Source organism: Centruroides vittatus, unplaced genomic scaffold (assembly GCF_030686945.1).
Source record: "Centruroides vittatus isolate TY-2023 unplaced genomic scaffold, ASM3068694v2 contig_392, whole genome shotgun sequence".
NCBI lineage: Eukaryota > Metazoa > Arthropoda > Arachnida > Scorpiones > Buthidae > Centruroides > Centruroides vittatus.
The window spans coordinates 883,445-911,332 of NW_027122208.1; the positions used below are offsets into that span (position 1 = coordinate 883,445).

The 27,888-nt window shown below is 40.2% G+C and overlaps 3 protein-coding genes across 3 annotated transcripts in view; 2 read left to right on the top strand and 1 right to left on the bottom strand.

The window, feature by feature from the left end:
• Swt1 (Swt1 RNA endoribonuclease) overlaps positions 1-27,888 on the top strand; it is a 275,536-nt gene that overhangs the window by 188,334 nt on the left and 59,314 nt on the right. The window lies entirely within an intron of this gene.
• LOC136975991 (alpha-aspartyl dipeptidase) overlaps positions 1-27,888 on the bottom strand; it is a 170,361-nt gene that overhangs the window by 97,247 nt on the left and 45,226 nt on the right. The window lies entirely within an intron of this gene.
• Positions 12,267-27,751, top strand: LOC136975969 (aminopeptidase N-like). Its single transcript, XM_067271158.1, has 20 exons — positions 12,267-13,008; positions 21,976-22,131; positions 22,640-22,742; positions 22,811-22,931; positions 23,008-23,162; positions 23,236-23,349; positions 23,443-23,577; positions 23,648-23,713; positions 23,784-23,849; positions 23,920-24,086; positions 24,628-24,716; positions 25,496-25,626; positions 25,701-25,756; positions 25,924-26,071; positions 26,133-26,215; positions 26,299-26,412; positions 26,489-26,656; positions 26,734-26,877; positions 26,949-27,030; positions 27,115-27,751. The coding sequence occupies exons 1-20, from the start codon at positions 12,365-12,367 to the stop codon at positions 27,259-27,261; spliced, it is 2,889 nt and encodes a 962-aa protein (XP_067127259.1). The 5' UTR covers positions 12,267-12,364; the 3' UTR covers positions 27,262-27,751.

Consider the following 27,888-nt stretch of genomic DNA (forward strand, 5'->3'; position numbering starts at 1 on the left):
TAAAGTCGGTAGACGAAGGCGGGAGCAACCGCTTCTGCTTCTAAATTGGAAGGGATATTAAAAAGGCCCGCTAACCTTTATAGAAATACAAGTACATTAGCGCCGTTCTCGGGTTTGCCCGGCCTACAAAATTATTCCCACCACCCCGCTTAAAACTTTTTTTTTTTTTTTTTTTTTTTTAACTCTTTCCGCCCTGTGGGCACTAAGAGGGCCTCTTTTAGTAGGCCCATTATGGGTTCGGCCAGGCCCACAATGGGGCGACCGGGTGGTGAGGGACGGGGCCCGACATATCCGAACGGACCACCCCCCGAAAAATTCCTGGGGATTATTCGACCCGTTCGGATTCGATCCCGGGTCCCCCAGAGCGGTAGGCTGCCACCTTTACCGCTCGGCCATCCGGCCGTCGCCCCCGCTTAAAACTATTAATTGAATACTATAAACTTTTTATTTTTATTTTTTACAGTTACTTAATGTCCCAAAACCCGTAATAACGAGTTATTCGCTAATTCGTAATATTCGGTTACCCACTTTCTACGCAGATAATAGCGAGGTTGAGGCCGAAGTTTTAAACGCGAAAACGTGTACGTCGGACGTTCGGCGTTGCTTTCCCGTAAGCCTAGAAGTTTGACAACGGCGTTTGGAATGCCGAGCACGATTCCACCGACTTTCCAAAAACCGTTGTCAAACTTCTAGGCTTACGGGAAAGCAACGCCGAACGTCCGACGTACACGTTTTTGCGTTTAAAACTTCGGCCTCAACCTCGCTAATAATCTTATAAAATAGACGGCCGGACGGCCAGCGGTTAAGGTGGCAACCTACCGCTCTGGGAGATTTTTCGGGGGTGGTCCGTTCGGATACGTCGGGCCCCGTCCCTCACCACCCGACCGGGCCGAACCCACAATGGGCTGGCTTAAAGAGGTTCTCTTAGTGCCCACAAGGCAGAAAGAGTTTTAAAAAAGTCCTACAAAATATGTTAATTTTTTTGAACCGGGAGTAATTTTCGATTCCAAACTTACATTCAAAAAACACGTTGATAAAATCATTAAATCCCCAGCTATTCGTCGAGAAATTCTTTCGCGCTTTTGCCAAATTATATATAAACTAGTGGATAAACCCTGCGTTGCTCGGGCTTTTTATAAAAATTATACAGTCAAACCTGTTTTTATGCAATGGATAGGGACCGCATAAAAAAGTCTCACATAGAAAATAACTCGTTTTAAAATCGTAGTCTTAGTTTCTAAGGAAATTACCTCCCTCTTCGCTTTGTTTTTGCCCTTATTCATTTTCAGGAATTATGTCTAAACAAAATAAAAATCCTAAAATTTTATATCTAAATAGAAAAAATAATACAGTGCATTTACCTTCGATTTACGCTTCGAAATGAATCTTATCTTAACGGTCCAGGAATGCGAAAGCGCTTTGAAGGTTTAATTAACGTAATTATCATAAAACACGCGTAGAATTTATTGACAACAGATGTCAGCACATGACTGCGCCGTCTCGTCTATCGTCTATTTTACGTATTTTTGTCCAGGTGGTGTTTTGTTGACTTAAAAAATAAATTATTTCATTTTTCGCATATTCGTGCAATAATATTACTATAATAAGTTCATTTATGCTATAATAAGTTTATTTAGCTATAATAAGTCAACGTGAGACATGACAAAACGCACGAGACTAGTCGCCGACTATACCGCACAAATAAAAAATCGCACAAAAAGACCGCATAAAAACAAATTTTACTGTATTTAGTTTTGTTAAATTTCCTGCCGATAGATGGCGCTACGTGTAAACCAGTTAATGGAATGGAGAAAGAAGTCAATTGATTTACGGAAACCCAATAGGTGTTTTGGAATGCGACGTTCGACATTATCTAAGTTAGCTGTACGCGAACCTAACTGCCGAGTTTCGTAGCAATTGGTCGAACGGGTGTAGCGAAGAAACATTTGTAGAAACATTCTCATTTACATATATAAACGGTCTGTGCGTAAAAAATGTACTATTAAAAATGATATGCCCTCGAAACATCCGAATTATTTAACTATAAATGATACGTGAAACATTTAAAAAGAAAAATGAGCGTCGGGTGAATCGAAGCCAGCGCTGCGAGCTGCAACGCGCATCTGACTCGACCGCCAACGCTTTTTTTATTATTATTCAATCCCTAATTTATACAAAGACGTGTACAATACAACGCGTGACACGTATAGCATTTACAAAAGACCTCGGTGGAGAAACCGAGCCCTTTTGCCCTCGACGGCTTCTTCCGCCATTTCTTCGGACTCCTTTCCGTCCAGTCCCGTCTGGCGCCGTCGCGTCACATCGCCCCTCCAGATAATGGACGAGAGATCGGGCGCTGTCGTCCGGAGTTACGACGTCGGACGCGACTCCTCCGCAACTTTCGGAAGCACCCGTATTACACCAGGCCGAGACCGGGGGCCCTCCTCGGGCTCGGCACGTCCCTGGTCCCAGGTGTGCCACTTCTTCGATTTTTTGAAGTTATTCATTCTGCAAAGAAAAACGAGTCAATGTCGTCAAAACAAAACTCGCGTTAAGAAATATCCCTATTGTCTTCGCGTTATCTAAATTGTAAGTAAGGAATATAGGAATCCTTTATGTTCAAATGCAACAAAGATTTATTATAGAAGATTGTAGAAAATGATCGTTTTAATTAAAATAAAAATGTCAAAGTCGGAAATCGATATTACGATAAAGTCATTAAATATAGTAGCTTTAATCTTTCCGGCGATTTTTGGTGTTGGATAAATAATTTAAGAAATGGTCTATCTACACAAACGATACAATTCTGTCGATTGCCGTAACACAAAATATTTGTAAAAATAGTGAATTCATTTTTACAAATATTTTAATTAAAGAAAATTAATTTCTTTAATTAAATTGTACCATTATTCCACGGCAATTTGTTTCCTTTGTATAATATTGTAATCAATTATTAGTATCGTCACGAAGTTGGCGCTAATAAAACTTAATTCGATTCCAACCTCTCCTTCTCGGTGTGTAACTTTTTTGTCGACGAGTGTATACTAATCGATATTAAAATCGATTTCTATTAATCCATTACAGTTACCAATAAATAATTAAGACTGTAAGTAAATAATTTAAAAGTAAGCATTTTATTCGTCGTGTAAATGTACGTAAATTTTAATTGTTGCGTCACTTAGCGAACGTCGTCAATAATTAAATTGTTAGGAAATAATGATAACAACGGATTAAAATGATTTGGACAATAGTATAGAAAAGATATTTGTTCGCATTGTAAGCGCCCTTAAGAATGCGATATTGTACGAATAGAAATTGAAATGGATGCAGGTAACACATTTTAAAAAAATACTATTAAATACCGAATATCCTACTTTCCTAAAAGAAAGTAGGATATTTTTTAGCTCTTTCTGTTCCGTGTTTATTAATTAAGAAAGCTTTTCTTCCCAAATCCGTAACGGACGTTACTTCGCCCACTACGGACGGTGAGCCATAATGGGCCGAGTGATGTACGTTATAGACGCGATGGCGGTGGTTTGGCCGAATGACGATAAACGTAGCCCGAAATACTTGGAATATACGGTCCCGAAAACTTCTTCCAGTTCTCGACCCGGAATCCCACTCGAACCTTCCAGTTTTTTTTTAACTCTTTCCTCCCCGTGGGCACTAAGAGGGCCTCTTTTAGAAGGCCCATTATGGGTTCGGCCAGGCCCGCAATGGGGCGACCGGGTGGTGAGGGACGGGGCCCGACGTATCCGAACGGACCACCCCCCGAAAAATTCCCGGGGATTATTCGACCCGTTCGGATTCGATCCCGGGTCCCCCAGAGCGGTAGGCTGTTACCTCGACCTCTCGGCCATCCGGCCGTCTAACCTCGCGCAGTGGCGGACTCACACCTTTACCACCTAGGCCATTCGGCCATCGACGGTGAGAGTACGAGCAATCTCCGCCTTTAGATGCGTACCTAAAAGTATACAAAACGAACTGGCATTCCGACGATCCTCATTCCGAGTTCTACGGTCGAGGTGCGTGGCGCCAATAGTTGGTGGCCAGCTGGCAGCTGCCGCGACAAATATTAAACGCGATATTATAAATAGATACAACTGTGTGAAATTCGTGTGTATTTGCCAACGATTTTAGCTTCTGGTCCGACGACATAATTAATTAACGGGATAAGATTACCTCGATTTCTAACGACGAACGACGAAAAAGTATCGACGACGTATCACTCGAACGACCTCTTATTACGGGAGTTCCGACTGCGGAAGGTAAAAGAAAAAGATTTTAAAAATATTTTACTGGAGTAGGAAACTTTTTGTTTCTTGTACACTGAACGTGTTACGCCGTCGTGTTACGAAGCGTAAAATATTATTTAAAACACCGAGGCCGTAAATTACAAACGAAAAACAGCCAATAAAAATATTTTTTCACAAACGATTTTTTAATTACCTAAACCAAAAGTAAGAAATAGCGCCGAGTCGTTTTCTCGGTCGACGATACCTTACGACAGGGGTTTGGCGGTAAGAGCCCCACTTGCCTACCCGAAAATATCGGGAGCCGCACCTAATGTTCTCGATAAAAAAGTAAACGTTTCGAAATCGTAACGTATTTATTTTGACGATTTTTACATATTTATTACATTTTTTTAATTTACTCTTTTCTAGTCGAGGGATTATGAATTTGTAATGAAATTTTTAAAATATAACAAATACATTTTATTTATTAGTTAAGCCGCAGTTTGGGCACGGTTGCCTTATGCGAAATTACTAATTTGGTCAGACGATTTACGAGTTAACTGAAAGTTGGGATCGTCTGTACTTATTTTTGAAAGTTTTCGTGACGAAAATTTATTATTTTTTAAAACTTTTATATAGTTTTAAAGTATAAAATTTTGTAAACTTATATTTATATATATTTAATGGTGGTTTTAGGTTCGACCGGGCTTTAAACCAGTCGTTCCCAAACTTTTTCCAGTCACCACCCCTCGGTTCCATAGAGTTATAACCGATGCCCCCTAATCCCCTTTCCCTGGTGTGAGAGAGGCTTCGGGAAAACTTTTATACGAACCTCACACTTTGTGTCCTTACCTTACATCGTTCTTCGCATCTCGAAACCGTTAAACTCGATATTTCTTATCCGTTTTAACGGAGGAAAGGGATAGGTCGGCATTCGCTTCGACCTCGGCCTACGATCACCGCTCGGTACCCAGCGCCCCCTTCCGCCTACTCGTTTCTTTTCGCTCCCTTAGATTTACTCACTGCCTACAGGGGCGGTAGCGCCCACTTTAGAAACCACTGCTTTGGACAAAAAAAAAAGACCTAGGAGATTTCTTTTACTCGTATATATTAGGGTTGATCATAAAATAAGTAGATTTATTTTTTGTTGGCGACGCTGCCTGTTCGATTCGTTAAAGGTTTGAAGGGTGGCCGGTTTTTTCTTTTGACTCTTTCCGCCCCGTGGGCACCGAGAGGGCCTCTTTAGTAAACCCATTACGGGTTCGGCCCGGCCCACGATGGAGGGTCCGAGCGGCGAAGGACGGGGCCCGATATATCCGATCGGATCACTCCCGAAAAATTTCTGGGTTTTTTTTTGACTCGCCTAGATTCGATACTGGGTCGCCCACAGAGATAAGCCGTTACCTTCGCCGCTCGGCCATCCGGCCGCGACAAAAATTTGTTATATTATTACGTGAGAATAAATGTTCGTTTACTTAATCGTGGAGACGTCTTCGTTTCCATTACTGTTTATCTTTATATCTTTACTTGTAAAAACGAAAGGCAACATTTTTATAAAGTAAACAATCCGTTTTATATTCTAAACGATTAAGCAAATGGCCGAGGCCGTTAAGAAGTCGATCTACCCGCGCCGGAGCACCGGGAATCTTAGTGCCCACGGGACCGAGAGGTAAAAAATCTCCGGAATTTATATTAACGATTAATATTAAAATAATGCATAAAAACGATTGACTCTTTCCGACCCGTGGGAACGAAGGGGCCCTTTTTTATGCCGATTACGGATTCGGCCGGGCCCGTATCCGGCATAAAAGTTTCTCGGAGAGTGGCCGGCCCGAATTCGATTCCGGATCGTCCGAAGAGAGTTTGGCCGATGTCCGAATTGCTTCGGCCATCCGCCGTCTACTTTGGTTTTTAGTTACGAAACTACTCCGAAGATATTTTATTAAAATGTTTTAAGCTTCCGTCTGATTTTGGCATCAATCAATTTCGAAGCTTTTTCTATTTTAATAGAATTTGAAGATTGTAATTTAACAAATATTTCCGAATGTTTCCTAAATCGAGATAATATCGATGATGACGATGACGAAGATTTAACCGAGAAACGTCAAGTAAGTTCATTGAAAAAATAAGACGTTAAAATTTAGTAGAACTTATGTTTAAGGCTTAACATGGAAAACTTTGAGAGCGAGCGTACGTTGGTCCACCATGCATCGTAACGATGTTTTAGAGGTGGTCCCTAAAACACGCGTCGTCACCCCCACTATCCTCCTGGCCCCCAACCCCGTAAGCGTAACTAAAAATGTAGAATTTAATCGCGACGTTTATGTAAATATACGTAGTGCCGTGTGGTGTGGTGTACGGTGATGTAGAAATGCGCGTAAATGTACTGTGGGTGTAGGGATGATCCGTCTCCCATCTCGAAAGACGTCGTCGATAAAACTTTTTCAATTATTAAAAATATATTACAATTATTGTGTTCCCGGAACTATTCGGTTTTTAAATACAATCGTACCCTCAGAACGTCTCTTACTTCCCGATTAACGTTTTCTCGGAACAATTTTTCGTTTTTAATATTCAAACTTTATAGAATGTACGCATCTATACAACGTTTTCCGGACAATTTTCGTATTAAAAAAGCTTATATTTACGTACTAAAACTCGATACGAGCCGATGCTCGGGAAAAGTATCGAGTTACATTCCAAATACGAGCGGGAGACTGTCGCATTCGCGCGTAAATGTACTGTACAGAGCCATATATAAAGTTTGCCGTTGGTTGTTTAATGTATTTTTTACCGTAATTAGTTAAAAGTTGTCACGTGACATACGGGCGCCATTTTCTGTACTCAGAAAATGCTCAAATAGACCTAGGAGAGATGTTAAAATGTTTTTCCTCCGTGAAAAAAGAGATGCCGAAAGAGATTTGGATAACTAAAGTTAAACGAGCAAACCGGAATCTTGTAAGTCAACCTTTCTCGCAAAAAAACAGTAATTGTCGGGGACATCCGCCGTTTTTGTGAATACGTCGTGACGTTACCTGCTGGCACGTGTTGTTTTTGTAAAAACTCAAAATCTTTCGTATAGAATATCTCTGTTGGTATTTGCCGTTATTGCATAATATTTCGCGGGCCAGTCACTTACCATTAGGATTGCCAGATACAATGCAAAACACATTTTCGTCCGATTTTGACACGTTGTTTTTCCAAAAAAGGCCCGGTATATTTTAAATTTAAAAAAAAAAATTAAAAATATGATTAAAAATCGCAGCCCGGCATTGTGACGATGTCACAATAAATAATTGCTGGTTATTATTTTTTTGAGCCCAAAGACGGAAACCGCGACGGGTAAAAGTCCTTGTGTACGAAACCTCGCAGATAAAAACAGTAATCACGCGTGTAAATATTATAGCAATTGTTTCGTAACATTTCAACCAGTTTTTATTTATTTAAAAAATAAAGACGAAAGCGTAAGTTTGGTAAGCGTATGGAATATGTAGTAAAAGGATTAGACGGGTGAAATACGCAATAAATTCTTCTCCCGTTCTCTTTATCTTTGCCAGAGATTTTCTGAATTCGACTCCATTTACGACTTTCAGTATATAATGCATATAGTGCGGGAATGACGAACCCGAATGAGCTCGAATAAAATAAATAAAAAACATCGATCGGATTATTACGTGGCGTACTACGTGAATTTTATATATTAAACTAGCTGCAAGTACCCGCTTCGCTGGTTTCTTTTTGTTCGTACATTTATATGTAATATAGTTTTTTTTTTTTAATATAAAAGACACGCGTTAAAAGACTTTTCTTTTCCTAGCAGACAAGTCCAGCGTTGCTGGAGCAAAAAGTAACGATAGCGAAGATTAAGATTATTACGTTATAGCCAACCTTACCCGTTTTCACAGAATGCAAGAATTAGGTCCCCCTGTTTCCAGAGACTAATTAGAGAATTTTTAGATGGGTCTAAAAATATGTTCCATTTCCCGCAAAAACTCATAATACCGCATCTGCGCCTGTAAATCTTGTACGTCGCTTTCTCTTAACACTTCCATCGTTAACACTCCCATTCTTAACACTTTCAACCCACATGTCTCTCGACTGTTATCCGCGACCGCGTTCGCGCGGATTTTGCGAGCAAACCCTATTTACATTCGATATTTCAACAACCGTAGTAAATTGTTATATAACACCTACCGCCGAGAATGACGAAAATTGTCGAGAATCAAACGAATTGTTTTCAATTTGATTAATTTTCTGGAACCTTTACAATTATTCTATAATCCAACCAACATGAAAAAAAAAAACAAATTCGAATTTTAAACGGTTCGAACATTTGGTTAAAAAATAGAAATATATAAAAATATTTATAACAATGTGTGAAATGTTATCGATTTAATACCTCTAAGTACTCGATGAAGACTAAACGTAGTTAAATACGAAAAATCGCATATAAAATAGTACGGTAGAAGCCGTTCTTCGGGTTAAGACTTAATGCTTTTCTTCTCCCCCCGCGAGGGAATTTCGAAAAATCCTTTCTTAGTGTGCGTTTTCGTGGCGTACCCTAACTGCGTACCAAATTTCACCTCTAAGTTCTGGAACTTTCTAGAAATAACTGGAACATTCTCATCGAAGCGTCGTACATTTTTTGTAGTCGACCACTTTCGACCCCCGTATCTCTCACACTCCTATAGCTGTCGAGACGCAACCACCGTAGCGCACGATGGGAGACTCGGGGCTACTACCCACGCAAACACCATTCGTGCGCGATGTGTAGTTTTGGCTGCGGAGTGAGATATAGGCACACACGCGTCTATTTATATATATATATAGATACAGATAAATAGAGACCGATTGTTTGTTTAAAAGTATAAGACGTAAATGTAAGCGTAGGCTATCGGGAAGCGCGAGCCACGGTCTGTACATAGTCTTATATTTGCGCATTGTTTTGTATAAGAGTTCTAAATTACGAATTTTTGAAACGTATCGTCGAGTACGTCAAATTATTTGCACTCGAATCGAATTAGACCAATTCGTGACACTATAGGAATTGACAATTTCAGTTTTATCCGTTACGATACGTAATGGCCGAAATTGTAGTCGACGAGAATTGTTAACGAGCGGTAGTTTGGACGACGAATCGGTCGAAATTAGTCGTAAAAATTCGAACCAAAGCCGATAGATCGGTTCGTCCGATTGGCGTCAGTTCGAATATATTTCATCGGCGGCAACGTCTCGATTATAAGTTCGGCATATTCTTGCCGAATAAACCAACTGGAAGAAACGATCGAGCTTTTTATCGATTTTTCAGGACTCTAAGCAACCCGGCCAAGTACAAAAATATATAAATACCAGAAATATATTTTCGACAGACATTACAAAGTGCGGCGGAATTCTGAAAATAATAAAAAATAACGAAAATGTAAATAATTTGAAAGGTAAACGCCGTATTTAGGTACACAAAGTTACTTATATTTTATGTTTATAAGCAGATTTTATCGTATATTTTGTAACTTGATTAGATATAACCCAACGGCTTTATCGAGAATTTCTGGATACCTTAGAAGTCGAGTGTGGTAAAACAATGGAGAGTACGTTGGCCGAACTGCGGAAAGAAATCGAGAAATCAAAAACCAACGACGTGGACGAAGCTATTAAAAAGGTTACCGGGGAGCATACTAATTACGTCAAAAGGCTGCAGAAGGAACACGAGAAGAATTTACGGGTAAGTCCCGACTCGACGAGTTAATTTTTCTAATTTTCGCGCTTATAGTACGGCGGTACGAGTGACAAAAAATTGAAGGGAACCCGACCGCCGACTTTGCGGTAGATCGGCCGGTTCGATCGGCGATTTTGTAAGAGCGAAGGGCAGAAAATGTATCGGGAACGAATTCTGTTTTTAGCGAGAAGTCGTTAAATCGAAATCGGCACGAAACACGAACTAGAAGTTAGAGTAGAAGAGGAAAGGCGATCTTGGGAAAGACGGATAAGGGCCGCCGTGAAAGAGGCCGGAGAACATTTCGAGGATCATTTAAAGACGGCGATCGAAGAAATAAAAAAGGAAGAGAGAAAAATTAACGAGGAAAAATACAAAATCATCAAAAAGTAAGTACGAATCGCTTCGACCGTAATACAAAATATTAACGTCGTCCGTAATTATCAGAGACTCGGAAAAGAAGCTGCGAGATAAGATTCGTTCGTCGGTGGAATATAAAAAGAAATTACTCTCTGGAACCGAGCGGAGAATACGAAGAGAAACGGAAGAAAGACTGCGCGAGTCGAGCGAAGAGGAAGAACTGGGATGGCGACGGAAATTAAACGTCCAAAAAGAGAGATACGAAAGTCGCGTAAACAAATTACGACGTAAATTACGCGGAATGGAAAGTGGGACGACGAATTTGACCCAACGACTTAAAGAAACAATTATTAAAAGAACAGAAGCAGAAACGGAATTGGTCAAGACGAAAGAATATTTAGGACAATTTATTAAATTGGCAAACGAGACCGAAACCCATTCTCTCGGTACGGTTAACGTGACACCGACCGACGGTCGTCGATCTACGTGAACGGGAAACAATTCGTTTCGTTTATTATTTTCTTAAATTTTCTCAAAGTATGCGGCTCGACTCTTTATTATTTCTAGCGGAACAACTTAATCGCCATTCTTAAAATATTTTTTACTCGATACATTTTAACGTTACGCGTCGTATTTTAATCGAAAACATTCATTTCTGCCATTATCGTTTTTTCACCGGAAAGCGTCTGGCAATTACGATAATTCGCACCAGATGGCAACACGGGCATGGGATTTATAAAATAATTTTATCGCGCTTAAATTTAAAGGAAAGGCGACTCTAAAACAGTTTAATTTGTTTAATATTTTTAAATTTTAACTTAAAAAAATTACAATAAGCACCCGTTTAAAATACAGTACGCATTCCTACGAGAAGCCGTAATTAAAGTAAGTACGGGTAAAAAAACAGTTAATCGTTTATTTCTTTAATGAATGTTATTAAGATAAATTGCTGGTCGGGATTTATCGCACGAATACAAAACCAAGTTCGAATACAAATGCTACGCGTAACGTTTCGACCCGTTTAAAAAGCGTTAATAATTTTATCAGCCGGATATTAAATTCTCGTCAAAAACTACGAATTTACAAAATATCTATCGAACAGTTCGAGTATTATTATTCCAGGCGAGTTTACCTCGTAAAAATAAGAAATATTTACTATAATTTTGGCAGAGAAAATATTTTATAACGGAGCGAAGCGAATCATCGATTCGGGTTTTGATTTCCTATAAATCGAGATGTTGAGAAAAATCTCGACCTCCTTCTTCTCCCGAGGCCAGAAAATTGCTTAAGAATTTTTTAAAATATAATTTCGCATCGGCGGTAATAAAAATACACGGGCCAAACGCAATTCCTTTGTTCTTAGGCGTCTGCAATTTTAAACGCGTTTCCTCCAAACCCCCGATTCCTTTTATCGTCGAAATGTATTTTTTTGAACTTAAAAGCCGTGTAATTCGAATATTTATAGGCTATTTCCGGCCGAGATAATATTTTTACGGTTACGTTTAAAATAAAAACTAAATAGAAAAATAAACAGAATATTTCCGCTACTTAAAATCGCCATTAAATGTCCGCCGCCGTATATTAAATGCAATTTTAAACGATTAATACGCTAATGTGGAAAGTTTTATAACCGCGCAGAATTAAACGTAAAATCCTTCTACGCGACGATAAGGTTTACCTTAATCCTCTTAATAATATAAATATATACGAGCGATTATAGGTCTCGGGCGGGTAGCGTATAATCGCCTTCCGCCTTTAGATTATTTCTTAGAACGGAGAACTTTGGCTTTCGACGGTCGCGTTGTCCGTTTAATCGGCAGACGTCGACGAACCGACACTAATTTTAGGCGGTTCGACCGTCGGGAGCGTACCGGCGGCCGACGATTATCCGAGAAAATAAATGTTTTTATAAAAGAAATCGACGGTCACGTGAGGCGAAATAACCAGTTCTACAGGTATTACGTCACGTCGCACTTGTTTTACAAAGCTCGCATCGATCCGTAGAACAGACTAAACGTAGGGGCGCGTACCGTTCCGTACAAACGACAGCTATAAAATGAGCCGCATGTCCAGCAGAGAGAGACTCGACATGGACAACGAAAGAGGTACGTCGAAGGGGCTGAGCTTTAAGCGGAGGAAAGGTTGTTTTATAGAACGATGGGTGATCGGATTGTTAGCCTTGTTAGCCGTATGCGTGGCCGTGGCCGTCGGACTTCTGGTCGGATATTTGGGTCCCTGTTCCGAAGAATCTCCCCGGGATTTGACTTACGTCGACGGACCGGAAGATCCTACGGCGGAGAAACTTAATAATGCGTCTTCCTTGTACGTTACGCTTCCTCGTAGCGTCGTGCCGGAGCACTACGCGGTCGAACTGAAACCTTACGTATTTCCTCCCAACTTTACTTTCGACGGAAGGGTTTCTATAAATATTAAATGTTTGGAAGACACCGACAACGTGACTCTGCACGTCAACGACATCGAGATACGCCGCGACACCGTTAAACTGGAAGGCGAAAGCCATTTGCCGGGTATCGCAAATTTCGACAGGGACGAGAAAAGGCAGTTTTTTATAATTAAATTAGACGGGCCGTTGAAAAGTGGCAAAAAGTACACGATTTCCATGCAGTTCCGCGGAAATCTAAACGATCAACTGGCCGGATTTTACAGAAGTTCCTACGAAACTTCCACCGGAGAGAAAAGGTAATCGATTCCGAATTTTAAATATCCGTTATGGGCGTTTCTATTTAAATTTCTATCGTCGGAAACTAACGACGAGACCGGGAATAACGCGGAAACTACGCGCAAACTGGTTTACCGCGACCTTGACGGGCAATCGTGTGCCGTTGGCGGAATTGTTCGTAGACGGTAGTCCCACTCGATTTTCGTGTTTTAACGAAATCTTTCTCCGGATGCGGATGCGCGCTAACCGCCCGGCTAAAAAGTTACGTTCTAACCTCGTTCGTCGAAGCGTCATCGACTCGTAAATTAACCGAGAAAAGCGTGTCGAGGAATGCGGATTAACTAGAATAAACTTAAAATTTGCCGACGTAACCCGATTTCGAAGCCGACCGTTAACTAACGTCTCTCGTTTCGATACACCGCGCGACTTTAACGATCGAGCCAAACGACGATTCTATACATAATCTACCTATATAATTTTTTCACCCTTTCCTCCCGCATTAACTAAGTTAAATCGGTTTTACGCTAAATAATTTACGCGCAGAAACTATTTTCTGCCTACAAATCCAGTTCTGGAAACGACATTAATCGTACTTACAACACATTTTATATCGCACGATATTACGCTACGTCGATTATATAAACGAAGATTGCGAAACAAAAATCGAGAAAACGAAATCTGCGATAAATCGAATCCGGCATTCTACCAATACGGTTAAAACTATCGACTTTTCCACCCGTAAACGGCGCGAAAATAGGCCGCGGCACCGGTAAAAATAACAATACCGTAGAGCATTTTCACTCGGTAAATTCGCGCGTAAAATATCAAAAACACCGTCGACGGAATATCTAATGCGCCGGACGAAAATATTTAAGTAAGATTTTTAACAAACTAATAAATAAAACACCACCAGCTAGTTACGGGGCCCGCATTTTCCAGTAAAATGAGGTGAACTACTTTTATATCTTTCACTCGGAGTGGCAATCTTAGCCTATTTTTTATTTAGAGAAAAGAAATATGCCGTAACGAACTATCGGTAGCACCATCTCTGTCGTTTACATAAGTATTAATTAAAGTTTTCCTCGGTGGTCGGAACGGGTAACCGAAATTCTTATTAGTCAATTAAAAGTGACGGAGCGCGACACGTCTGCCCGATTTCGCCTATAAAGATAGAACGTGTCGGAAGCGCAGTTTGTAGGATCGCGTAGTCGCTGTCGGGTTTTCTAGACAATGTTTCGTTTAAGCATTTCGCGGGTGTGGCGTAATCCGGTCGCTTCCGTCGTTAGGAATGTTATCCGCGCGGTATTCGTCCGAGCGATAAGTCGATTAACGTTTAAAATTACGGGCAAATATGTAGGAGAGAAGAACAATAGAAAATATATTCGATCGTTTCCTAATGTAAAATCGAGACGTCGACCGCGTAAGTTAAAATAGGGCCGAGTGTGTCGTTATCTCGATTGTTCGTTTATAACGAGGTCGCGGATCGGTGGTTGGGAAATACGCGCGAATATTTCGATTTAAAATGCATTTAAAAGGAACGGCCGCGTTATATTCGCGATACGTCCGGTTTACGCGTTAATTCGGCGTCGGGAAGAAACGTCGGGATGACGACGCGCATAAAACGACGAATACAATGGAGTAAGGCGAACTTAAATGCAGTGTCAGGGAAAATAAACGAAGTTTCGTAACAAAAAGTAATTTCCTGCCAGGCCGACGAGGCTCGGCCTGGTTGCCGCGGTGTTTTAATGACGATATTAAATTAAATTACGCGCTTTCTTAGCCCGATTTTTTCCCTCAAAACCCGTCCGCTTTCGTCCGCTCTTTACGGTTCGAACGCGGAGAAAAATATTTTAATTAATTAATATATTTTAAAGAATATCTGTTCCTATTAGCGTCCTCCGTTCTCTAAAGGCCGCCATTCGTGGCTTAGTATTAAAAAAGCCGGGCAACCGACGGACTTTAGCATTTTTTCGTATCGATAAAAAAAGTCTTACGTTTCCTGTTCTAAATGTTAGTTACGTAAGAAGAAGCCGGCATCGATTTATATTCGATACTTACTTTTTAAAAACATTATTCGTTATTTATACGCATTTAAATGGCTTCCTAACCGTACCAAAGTTGTTTTTGCGTAGGTGCGCGTGCGTATACATCGAATTTTTAAATTTATTCGTACGTTAAGAAAATATTAGAATACTTAATAATTATTAATCTCGATTAAAGACGAAATTTATAAACAAATTATTTTAACGGTACCGCTAAGCGTCCGACCGTTATAAGATCTATACTGTCTCGATTATTGTAAAAATGTACGTACTCGTAAATTATATTTTAATTAAAAGTTAGATTATAAATTATCAATTCGTCGAATAGAGAAAAAATTTTCGCGTAAAACCGAAAATAATGGCGATTTCGTACGCGCCGTCGCTCCACGCCAACGCATCGGCCCGGTCGTAACGTTATTCGAGTATACCGTATTGGCTTTAACGAAAATCCGATAGCGCGACTTTGAACCGCATTTTCTAGTTTTAAACGGCAATTTAACCGGCCTTTGTTTAAAAAGTATCGAATTTCTTCCGCCCGGCACAAAAAGAGAGTCATGACCAAGGCAAATACGCGGACCGCGCAATCTCTTTCGAGTGTCGGCCACCGCCGAGTGACGAGAAGTTAATTCGTCCCGACCGCCGATCGATTTTTTTACGTTTCCGGCATTAAATTAAATAGAAAAAATTCGGAATTTATCGGTTTTTACTAATTTCTTACGATCGAAAAGGTTAACAAAAATTCCAACCGGTTTAGTATCGGGGGTATTTGCCGATAAGAGAGGTAAAGAGTTAATCTTTATCCTCGTTTTCTTAATTACGGGACAAAGGTAACGCGTAGGTAATAAATTATATCGTTTACCTAGGTAAAATTCTTTCGTCTAATACGGTCGATGGCGGTCTTTAAACCGTAATTATTCGAGGCCTACGGTTGCCGATATTTACACTCTATTTCTATTTTTTTAATATTAAACGAAAATAACGAGTTTTATTAAATTATTTATGTTTTTAGACGGCGTACGAACGTAATATTTTACGTCCGGTCGATAACCGGCGTGGAAACGTACGTCCGATCTGCGCGGCAGACGTCGGACGGCGACGATAGCGAAAGGAAAGTCTAAACCGGATTCCGTACGTACCGAAAACTTAAAATAGTATTTTATATATAAATGGGAAAAGTTTACAGCGGCAAAAGTAGTTAATACGGAAAAAATTTACTAGACGGAGTAGTTTAACGGAGATTACACGAGATTTAAAAAAGCCGGCCGGGGGAAGGTAAAAACCGGAACCGAACGAATAAAGGGAAAAATTTTACACCGGATATTATCGCGCAATTTTTGCCGCACCGAGATCGAAGGCAATCGATAGAACGCCGGCGCTAGAAATTTTTCCCGTTACGCCGTTCGATCGTCGTATAAAATACGAATAAATCGTAATTCGAGTCGAAAGAAATTCCGCGGACGACGCGCGTTTGCGTAATTACGAAGAATTCTTTTTTAAGCTTTTAAAAGAACGTCTCTATTTCCCGAACCGTCCGATTGGCCGACCGGGATCTACTCGCAAAATTCGCATCACCGTATTAGTCGATAAATACAATATAAGAAATGCGTAATAATAAAGCGTAAACGTCGTTACTCGCGCCGATTCGTCGGCCGAGACTCTTTTTTCGCGGTTAAAATTAATAAGTTTTTTCCGAAACGACGGATTCGCCCCGGACCGGCCGTTTCCGCGCTTAATTACTCGAAAACGGATTAAAACGCGTAGAGAATAATTAATAGGCCCGTTTTATATCGGCAAAGAGAGGCTTCGGAGACTTATTACCGGCGAATTCCCTCGTTAATTTGTTTCGAAAGGAAATTTAAAAAAAAATCCCAATCTGGAAATTAATACTAATCAAAAATGCCTTTTCGCTAACGTTATTAAAGATTTTTCTCCGATTCTCGGCATTTTATCGCCTTTTCTAAGCCGACGAAACGTCCGGTAACCGGAAAGGAATCGATGCGGGAGTTTATCAAAAGTTATACCGAAAGAGTAACTAATAATTAGATAATTCGGTAGAAAGATATGGACGAGATAATTAGCGCGCGGTAAATCCGTTTTCTTCCGGCATTAACAAAGAGGAAGAAAGCCGTAAAACTTCTTAAAAGTTACGTTAGTTCCGTTTCTAATCGTACGCCGCTAACGTTCGTTTATCCGACGCGTTATCCTCCGCTTTGCTCTAGCCTATAATAAATTTCGCCGGCGGACGAAACCGTAATTTACAATTCCCGCACGATTTTATTTTCTCTCTTTTAACGCCACCGGCGGGAAACGTATCGCTCTCCGCCGCCGTCGACTATATCGTACACCCGTTATAAACCGGCGCGCGGAGACGCCGGTCGGTCCCCGAAGAAGTAGGTACCGTACGATCCCGGTCGAAATAATTTGGAAACCGAATACGACGTCGAAAAACTCGCCCCCTTGGCCGGCTTACGTTTCCTTCCACTAATAACTCGTTTCGCGCGGAAGAAAAAAAACCCGACGAGAAAATTATTTAACTATAAAAACCCGTAATAAATGACGGCGCGACGAAAGCGGACGATAAATACTTTTACGTCCCGGAACGGCTTAAAAGCTGCTGGACGAAGACGGTTAGGGCCGCAATTACCGTTAATCGTTTTTATTTTATAGAAAATGCGGGCCGAAAACGTTAAGGGAACGACGTTTTTAAAGAGGAAATATTTAAGTTCCCCGCATCGGCCTAAGGTTTTCGGGACGCGCGGCGCTCGGAGAACGCGACCGCGGTGGCGTCGGCCGAAACGTTTCTAGATCGGTCGCGTCCCGACTTATTTACTAGACGCGGCCCGCCAATTATCCGACGAGGTCGAACGAATAGAAAAAAAATATCTTCCGCTCCGTCTCGAATCGTAAAATCGGTAAGCCGATAGCGGATTAGTTTATTCGCGTTTTATAAAATTATCCGTAAGGGGAATTTATTAAATACCGGAAAGTAATAATCTCCCGCGTTTCATTCTTTCTTCCGTTCTAAAATAAATTTTTCGTTTCGTCGGCCGAATTATCCGACGATTTAAAGATCATTTCTTACGCGCGTACAAAATTCAATTTAATTATATTTCTCGGAATCGAGTAATTAAAAATTTAATACGCGCCCGGTATTTATTACGGCTTTAACGTCGTTTTAAAAGCCGTAATATTCGATACCGCGGCTTTTAAAATATCGCTAGTAAAACTTTCCCGTTCGAATTTACGATTATTACGCGCTTTCGAATATTAAAACTATTAACGTATTTAAGTTACGTAATCGTAACGACGGAAACTATTAAATATCTTAAACTCGAAATTACGTCGGTGGCTTAATCGGGCAATTCGAACGGTCGCGGCGCGCGAGATTAGAAAAAAAGTCAAAACTCTCAAATTCTAGACCACTTTAAAGCTTATATACTAAATAGACACTAAATACTTTAAAGCGCTATAAAAATTCGTCGATTAACCCGACGGAACGGCGATATTAAACGAAGAAGATAGTTTAATACGGAAAATTTAAAATTGGACGGTGTAAATTGTATTAGCTTAGCGAAATATAAGTACAAACTATCTAAGATAATAGCGCCAGAGTAAGGGCGCGAAGATTCCGGCGTTAAAAGTAATCGAATCGCCGAATAGGAAATCTGTATGAATCGCGCTCGGATTTTATCTATATTCGGATCTCGTTGCTCGGCATTTATCGTACGAATAAAATAAAAATCGACGATAAATAGTGCCTAGTCACGCGACAAATAACGAATAATCTATAAGAGAATAAATGTATCTATTCCGGAATAAGTGGGAATTCGCCACGGTAACTCCCGGTAGTTTCCAAAATAGAATAATTCGTAGTCGTCGGTAATACCAGGCGTTAGATAAATTTTAAAAGTTACGCCTCTTACGGACGTCCGAAAAATTTACGTTAAATTCGACTCGGCGTTATAATACGAAATAAGGTCGCGGTTTGACCGGGGCGCCCCGGTTAAATGCTAATGACGATTTCGAAAAGAGCCGGGTTTAAATCGTTCTCGCACTTTCGGGGTAAAATTTAGCGCGGCGGGTGCCGAATTAGCGCTATAAACTTAATTAAACGAACGACGTTAACGAGGCATTCCGACCGCACGAAAAAAAAAAAAAGAAAACTTAACCGGATAGACTTTTTAATTTCGAAGATAACGAGGATTAATTTCTGCCGCGGGAATTATTGCAGTTATTAATAGCTTTTATTGTCGGTGCGCGGTCGTATACTTTAAACGCGTCTACTAGACCGCCACTTTAATTATACGTAAGAGACGACGAGTAGTATCCGCCGGGACGTTTAATTCCGCGCGTTTTAAAGAAAAGTAACGGACGAAAATGCGAAAAACTGGACGGGACCGTATAAATTTGTTTGGCCGCGAGGAAACCGTAACACGAAATCTATTTTACAGTCGTAAGAAACTACGTTAGACGTTTATCGTGGAAAATTCCCGGCCACGTTAAAGAGTACGAGAGAGCGTATTCGATCGCGCGCTTCCTTATCCGAAATTCTATCGACGGATACCGGGTTTTATCGGGTTACGCGTAAATCGCGTTTCGACTCGATAACTCCGCGTCTTTTCGCCGCGTTTCTCTCCGACAATTTCCCTTCGGAAGATAAACCGTTACTATCGCGTGTCACGTGGTACAATATTTGATTTTCTAACGGATCGTCCCTTTCCGGCCAGAGTTTATTTCCGGCAGTATTTCGTTTAGAAACGATTTAAATAAAAAGAAAGTCGAAAGTTGTTTGTACTAGACTACCGACGGACTCGGCGCCGGTTACCGGGGTAAAGTATCGATATCGAAGTATTAAACGACACCGGTTTACGCGGCCGGTGCCGTTCGCCCGATAATGACGGGAACAAAGGACGCGTCTAGCCGACTCGTCGGGCGAAGGAAACAAACGCAATTTCGAACGCAACGCGATAAAAATATATTGAAATTGAACAGAACCGGAAACGGTTCGTATTAATGACTTTAAAAAAAACCGAAAAAATAGTAATAGGCCTATATTAGTTAATTAGCCGTCGCTAAATATAAAACGGAGTGACTCTTAAAATTTTCCCTCTAACTTTTTTCCCTCTTTCCCTACGGCATTTAATCCGACCGAAGATATTTTGTTCTCGTTCGAAAAGACGACGCCGATTTATCCAACCCGACTTCCGTAACTCGATAATCTTAGTTTCCGTTTAGCTCTCGTTCGTTCTTATTATTTATTTATTTATTTTTTTTTTTTTTACTGTAGGTTTTAACCTTTAACTTTACTGTCCTCGAAAGTACAAATAAACACTAGGCTATTTCGTACGTGGAAATTATACCAGTCGGCTTTGCCGTTTACAATTAACAGGGCGCGTAACTTAGCGCGAAGGTATAGATCGGCCTTAGATTTTCTACATTTTAAGTCGTTCCTATATTAAAAATTTCGGTATTCCTTTGGTTAAATTACCTAGCGGTTTAATCACGGATATCCGGAATGCTATCCGGATATATTAAATTTGCCGAAACATCGATTACCCGATTTGCATTTGTATAGAACTCCCACCGTTTCGTATTTATTTATAAAAGTCTTTAATATCGTATGGGAATATTTGTTTGGTAATTTCGATCGGCACCGAGTTAGAACGACTAAGGAAACATTGGAAAAATGAGTTTTCTCGTACAGAATACGTTACGCGCGTAGGCTAGCATCTCGGAGGAGTCGACTCGTTCGTTATACTCGGCACCGACGAGGACGTCGTCCGCGGTGCGGCGGATCGTTCGCTTAGCCGCAAAGACGGCGCGCCGGTGACTAAACGGGACGAAGAAACTTTATTTTCGCTCGTTAGGGTTTTATTTTGCCGAAATTCGGGCGATAACGTTACGTATCGTTTTAATCTCGTATATAATAAATAAATTTATATACGTATATAAATGATGTTTCCGGACGAAATTTTAATATATTTTTATTAACATTCTGCCGACGAAAATAGAAGTATTTATTAAAAACGAGTCCGGAAAGAGAAAGAATAAGTTACCGTACGCGGTACTGCGACGAATATGAGTCGTAGGCTGCGAGTAACGTACAAAGTACGGTACAACGGGTAAAATTCGGGTAATCCGAGTAATAAGCGAAAAGATAAACCGTTCGAAGTGGCGAGATCGACGCCATCTCGGTAAATTATTCATAAATAATTGGCTAAACGAAAATATTAGCCGTATTCGAATCGTCCGAAAGATCGATAAAGAATAAATTATCGTCGGCGTTCCTCCGCGTTTCGCGTAGGAGAAATAATAAAAAAGTCTATTTTTGTGACGGTCGCGAGGTTTGTGTAAAGCGCCGCCGGCTACGAAACGGTTCCGGTAGATTCGACTTTTCGGAGACGTCGAGTTCTCGCCTTCGGCGCATTACATTAGAATTTAAATAACTCGCGAGGAAATTTCATCCGCGGAAAGTAAAAGTCAAACGTAAAAACTCGGTCGGGCGTTTATGAATGTTTGTAGAAAACCATTTTCAAACAGAAAAATTAGAATTTTATTTAATTAAAATAATGTAGGACTCGTTTTCAATGTTTGCCAATCCGTATTTAAATGTAAATCTAACTCGGAATAAGCGCCGGAAAGCTACGAATAGAGAGCCGCCGGTGCATTAATATCGTACGATCCCGACGGAGTAAGACAGATTTTATTTTTAAAAAATCGAGAACCTTATTATAAATAAATGTAGTGGTAGAAACGAACGACGAGGAAATAAAATTTGAACTCCGGTAATAAAAGACTCGTTTTTATCCGTCTCGGCGGGAGCGAATGTTAATCGACAGTTACCGAACGTTTCCTTCGTAGCCAAACTCGAGTTAATAAGATAAACGGCTTCCGAACTAAAATTCTCCAATTTCCGGTAATAATTTTTGGTTTCTACCCGTTCAGATGGCTGGCCACCACTCAATTCCAGCCCACGGATGCCAGAAGAGCCTTTCCTTGTTTCGACGAACCCGCCATGAAAGCCACTTTCGACGTGACTTTGGTCAAGCCACAAAATATGACGGCCCTATCGAATATGCCCGAAAGTAAAAAAGAAACTAGGTACGTAAATCGATTCGAAAGGTTCTATTTTATCCGCTACGGCAGAGTTTGCGCCGGTTACTTTTCGAACACTTACGCGTGCCCGAACGGAAGGAGGAAATGATCGATTTACCGGTAATTACCGCGACGAAAGTGGAATAACTCGCTTCTGTACGGGCCGTAAGTAAATTAGAACGAACGGATACATAAACAAGAAGTTATAAAATAATAAATGGCTTTAGAATAATCTCTTTTACGTTTTTATAAATTTTTAAATAACTTTATTTTTAACGGCCGCCGTCTCCCGAAAGACCGGAAAAGATTGGCCATTTAATTCGTTTTTAAATTTACCGGCCGTTAAATAAAGTCGAATTTCCTCGACTAATTTTAACACCTTATATTACGCGGGAATTCTTACTAACGACGTATTTCTCGCGTCGGAGAAGGAAGAGAAAGTAATAAAAGAAAACTCAAGTCGACTAATCGAAATTTCTGTCTATTGTCGGACTTACGTTTATCCCCGTTTTAGAGACGACGGTTGGGAAGCCGTTACGTTCCGAAGAACGGTACCCATGTCGACGTACTTGTTGGCCTTCGTCGTGTGCGACTATAAAAGCGTCGCTTCTTCCAACGTAAGTGAACGGTCGTCGTCTATCTTCGGTTAGTAATAGGCCAAAGTTATAACGGTTCCTTTCCGTAGATGAAAGTCTGGACGAGAGAAGAAGCTATAAAAACCGCCGAATACGCTCTGAAAACTGGATCCGTGATAATAAAATATTTCGAGGAATTTTTTAACATCTCCTACCCGCTTCCGAAAATGGGTATCCTATATATTTTTCTTTCGATTTTCCCGTCGGATCGACTTTATAAATGCACTTATTCGAAAATTTTTCGCAGACATGATTTCCATACCGGATTTCAATGCCGGCGCTATGGAAAACTGGGGACTCGTCACCTTTAGAGAAACCGCTTTGCTTTACGATCCAAAAATATCTTCGGCCGGAAATAAGCAGAGGGTAGCTTCGGTCATCTCGCACGAATTAGCTCATCAGGTAGGGTGATACCGCCTAGGCGTAATTATTCGGTTTAATATTTTAAAAGCGGACGTTTCCCTTTTCTTTATAGTGGTTCGGTAATTTGGTCACGCCGAAATGGTGGGACGATCTTTGGCTGAACGAAGGATTTGCCAGTTACGTGGAAATTCTCGGCGTTCAAAAGTGTCATCCCGATTGGGAAATGGTAAGATTCTTTCCGCCGATTTTACAAAACTTCGAACGGGCGTACAGACCGAACCGGTCGATTATAAATTCGAGTTTGCGTCCATCTTTTCAGAATCAGCAATTCGTGGTGGACGACCTCCAAGAGGTGTTCGAATTAGATTCGTTGAAAACTTCCCACCCGATATCCGTTCCCGTTAACAATCCCGACGAAATCAACGAAATTTTCGATAGCATCTCGTACGGAAAGGTAATTGGTTTTGGTCAAATATCGACCGAGAGTTTTTCCGTTTCTTCATTTCATTTATATATTTACGTAGGGAGCGAGTATTATCAGGATGATGAATTACTTTCTAGGGGACGACGCCTTCAGAAGAGGACTAACGGTAAAATCTTAAGACGAAAGCGTATTTATCCGGCGAAATTTTTCGTGTTTTCTAAAAGATATTTCCACAGAATTATCTGCGCAATAAATCTTACGACAACGCCGTTCAAGACGATCTATGGAAGTTTCTAACGGATGTGAGTAGGTTCGCGTCGACTTGGTCGGGGTAAAAGTAACTTCTTTTTAATTTCGTGTGACGATCGATAGGCTCAGAACGTCCCGAAAGAAGAGAGAGTCGACGTCAAGTCTGTCATGGACTCGTGGACGTTACAGACCGGTTATCCCGTAGTAACTTTGACCCGCGACTACGATGCGGCTGCGGCTACCGTCACTCAAACCAGGTTCTTGCTGAATGCCACCGACTCTGCGGAAAGGTAATTAATCACGCGTTTCTTTCTTCTTCTCGACTCGACGACTCTCGACGTTAGCCACCATCGATTATCCTTACCGCCGCGGCCGTTTCTTACTTCGATTATAAAAGTTCCTTTAAAATTCAAAACGCGGTTTTACTATACTATTAAACTTAACCCGAAAGAGCGTTTTATTTTTAAAAACCTCGGCGTTTTTATTAATAAAAATATCGGAAGGGATAAGAATTTAAAAAATTTTAAATGCGTAAACGACGAAACTGTACGTTTAAATAAGATTAGCCGGGCGAATGAGAAGAAACGGCCAATTTCGTCGTTGCCGAGCCACCCGTCCGCGCTCCTTAATAAAGTTATTAAGAGAAATGTTAGACTCGCAAATAAATGTTTATTTAATCGCCGATGTTTCCCGCCTTACTTATCGTCGGCGACGAGCTTCGTCTGTGTACGTAGCTCGTAGCCGGTGTGTAGGCGTTAACGAAATCACGAGTCGTATTGTACCGATAAAACGCGTAGGACGAAGCATTCACTCGCTCTCGATATTTTCCAGATATTTTTGGGAGATTCCGGTGACTTATACGGAAGGAAGCGATCCCGATTGGAGCACGGAAACTAAATTATGGTTGCGCAAGAATAACGGTCGGTACACTTAATTGTTTATTTTCGTAAAAAATAATAACTAATTCGTGGAAAAGTTACGGTTGCCGATAAGAGTTAATAGTGCCGCGTAATGCGTTGTTATCGGCACCGCGGAAGAATTTAAATTTCCAAGTGGTGTACAAACAAATTATAAAATAAACATTTTTATTAATTTTGAATTTATATATTTAAATATATTTTGATATTAATGTACTTTTTTCTTTAGAGTATAAAAGAAACGAATAAATATAACAAATCTTATAAAATTACCTTACGTAGTAAAAACTATTGTTGGCGTTATTCCGCCGTTTCGTGTCGTTCGAACGAATAATGTTATAGGCTAATTATCGTTTATATCGACGTAAAATTGAAACTTTCTATTTTATTTAAAATACGATTACGGGTAATCGAGAAATACCCGATTTACCGAACGCCGGTTACCATTTTTGTTCACTTATGTGTCACTACGAGACGTCGGTGACTAATTGTTTAATAGTACAGTACATTATTATTCATTTTCAGTTTTTGTCCCGATTTGTTTTTTTTTTTTTTTTTTTAAATATACAAAAAGAGAAGGAAAATTAAAAGCTAAATGGTCCACTAACTATCTGGGAACCAATAATTGGAAATTTTACTTCTATTCGATAAGTTTTAAACACAAATTATATATTGATTGCGTGTAAAAACGCGTAAAATAATTTTAATTTTTAAACGAATACGGATAACAAAATATACGATCGTTTCGAATACAATTTCTATTTTATTCGATTTTTTTGCAGGGAGTATTAGTAACTTACCGTCCGACCAACATTGGGTCATATTAAATATTCAACAAGTGGGTTACTATCGCGCCAACTATGACCTACGCAATTGGAAATTGTTAATCGACCAATTACGGAACGACCATTCTGTAAGCCGAACATTCGACGCCGAGACGAGAGAGAAAGTTGTCTTTTAAACTTTAATAGAATTTTTAATTTACAGGTAATACACGTCATAAACAGAGCGCAGATTTTGGACGATGCCCTCGATCTCGCGAAGTACGTATACGCTTTTCTTTTCTTATTTTTAGCCCGAGTAACTATTACTAAACAATTATTTATGGTATACGTAAAGACCGCGCCTTAAAACTAAAAAACTCGAGTGGCGCCATCTGTTATTAAAATTTAAACAATAAATTAATACGACGAAACTATTTTGCATTTAGAGCCGGTATCCTGGATTACGGTTTGGCTCTAAATACCACGCTATACTTATCTAACGAACGAGAATACGTTCCTTGGGAGGCGGCCCTTAGCGCCTTTAGTTATTTAGATACGATGCTGAGCCGTACCGCCACGTTAGGAAAATGGAAGGTAAGGTTTATTTTCTGGCGTTGTTCGTAGTGTAAAGCCGTCTGACCCCGTCCTCTTTCAGAAATACATCAAAAGACAACTGGAACCGGTATACGATTTACTGGGATGGGAGGAAGATGTAAACAACGAATCCGTATTAAAACAGTTAAGTAGAGAGAATGGCCCGAGTCGTGGCCCGGCCGCGGATAAAGTGGTCGGTTTATCGATAATTTTTATCCATCTACTAGATATTTAAGAATAAACGTCATCGCTTGGATGTGTAAGTACAACCATCCCCATTGCGTGGAAGAAGCCAAGAAAAGATATAAAATGTGGCAAAACGACCCGAACAACACGGACGTGTAAATATTCGACACACGTAATATTCCCGGTGTTTTTATTTAAAGTATAGCTAAATATTTCTTTTCCTCGTTTCAGCATACCGCCGAATTTCCGCAGTATCGTCTACTGCACGGCTATTAAAAACGGGGAAGAAGAAGAATGGGAATTCGGATGGCAACAATACAAAAAGGCCAAAATAGCGTCGGAAAAGGATAAAATAATGAAAGCTCTGGCCTGCAGCAGGACACCGTGGTTGTTATCCAGGTATAATTAAATGCCGGCTATCGTCGCACTATTAACGCCTGCAAAAATCGATAGCGGTTTTTATTTTTATTACGCAGGTATCTGGACTGGTCTCTGGACGCAAAATCCGGCATCAGAAAACAAGACGGAAGTTACGCCTTCAGAGCGGTAGCTAATAACGAGTACGGTCGCGACATCGCATTTAACTACTTCAGAGACAAATGGAACAAAGTGTTCGAGATGTAACGTTACACTTTTATTTTCAAAGACGATTTTAAAACCTTTTTTTCTCACATTCGATATCATTTTGTAGTTACGGCAAGTCGTTTTTCGCCTTCAGAAACCTAGTAATCGCCATCACGTCGTCGTTAAATACGCAATTCGGACTCGATCAGGTCGGTAAATTTGAAATTTTAGTATTTTTTAATCCCGGGAAGAAGAATTGGTACAGATTTATTCTACTCTATTTTCGTTTTTAGCTTAAAAGTTTCTATAACGTCCACAAAGGCAATCTGGGAACTGCGAATCGCGCGTTTAAACAATCGTTAGAAACGGCCGAAGCCAACGTCGTTTGGATGTCCAAATACTACGAAACTATCAAAAATTGGTTAGAAAAAGTGGTTTAGCCGGCAAAAACCGGAAGCAAATTCGTCAAATATCTTGTAAATATTCGGAAAGCGAGCGTGACGAGAAAGAAATGCCGAGTAATCGAGACCGACCACGTCACGAGACTAAGAAATCCGATCATTTTTGCAGTTCTATTAATAGTCAGGTGACGAGCGATGTTTTCGTGTTTAGTACCGACATTCACTTCTAGTATTTCGTCGTCATTTTTAAAACAAAATACCGGATAACGCGACTTAGAAAAAGCCACGATTTTAAAGCAATTATTACCGAGCCAGGACCGGACTGGGGTCGAAGGAAAGAAGAAAATGAAACGCCCGCTATTAACCTCGATACATACGTTTTTTTTTTTTTTTTTTTTTGATCGTTTTAAATAATCAATAAATACAAATTTCAAAATATAAACTGTCGATTCCTTTTACTTTTACACTCTGTACTTAAAAATACCATTCTATTATATATATTTCAGTTAATAAACGATAAAACTCTTAAGTTGACGGTTTTGGTAATTTCTCGAATAAATATATCGCGACTTTATAATTGAAATTGCTATTAAAAATTTTAAAAATTGGCGGAATAAATTTACATAAATATACGCTAACGAATACGAAAGCGACTTTTGATTTATT

Excerpts from the sequence above, each read along its gene's own strand:
- LOC136975969 (XM_067271158.1), top strand. The coding sequence starts at position 12,365 with ATGAGCCGCATGTCCAGCAGAGAGAGACTCGACATGGACAACGAAAGA. Across the intron at positions 24,717-25,495 it reads ATGGTTGCGCAAGAATAACG|GGAGTATTAGTAACTTACCG; the intron begins GTCGGTACACTT and ends ATTTTTTTGCAG. Across the intron at positions 26,072-26,132 it reads CCACGTTAGGAAAATGGAAG|AAATACATCAAAAGACAACT; the intron begins GTAAGGTTTATT and ends GTCCTCTTTCAG.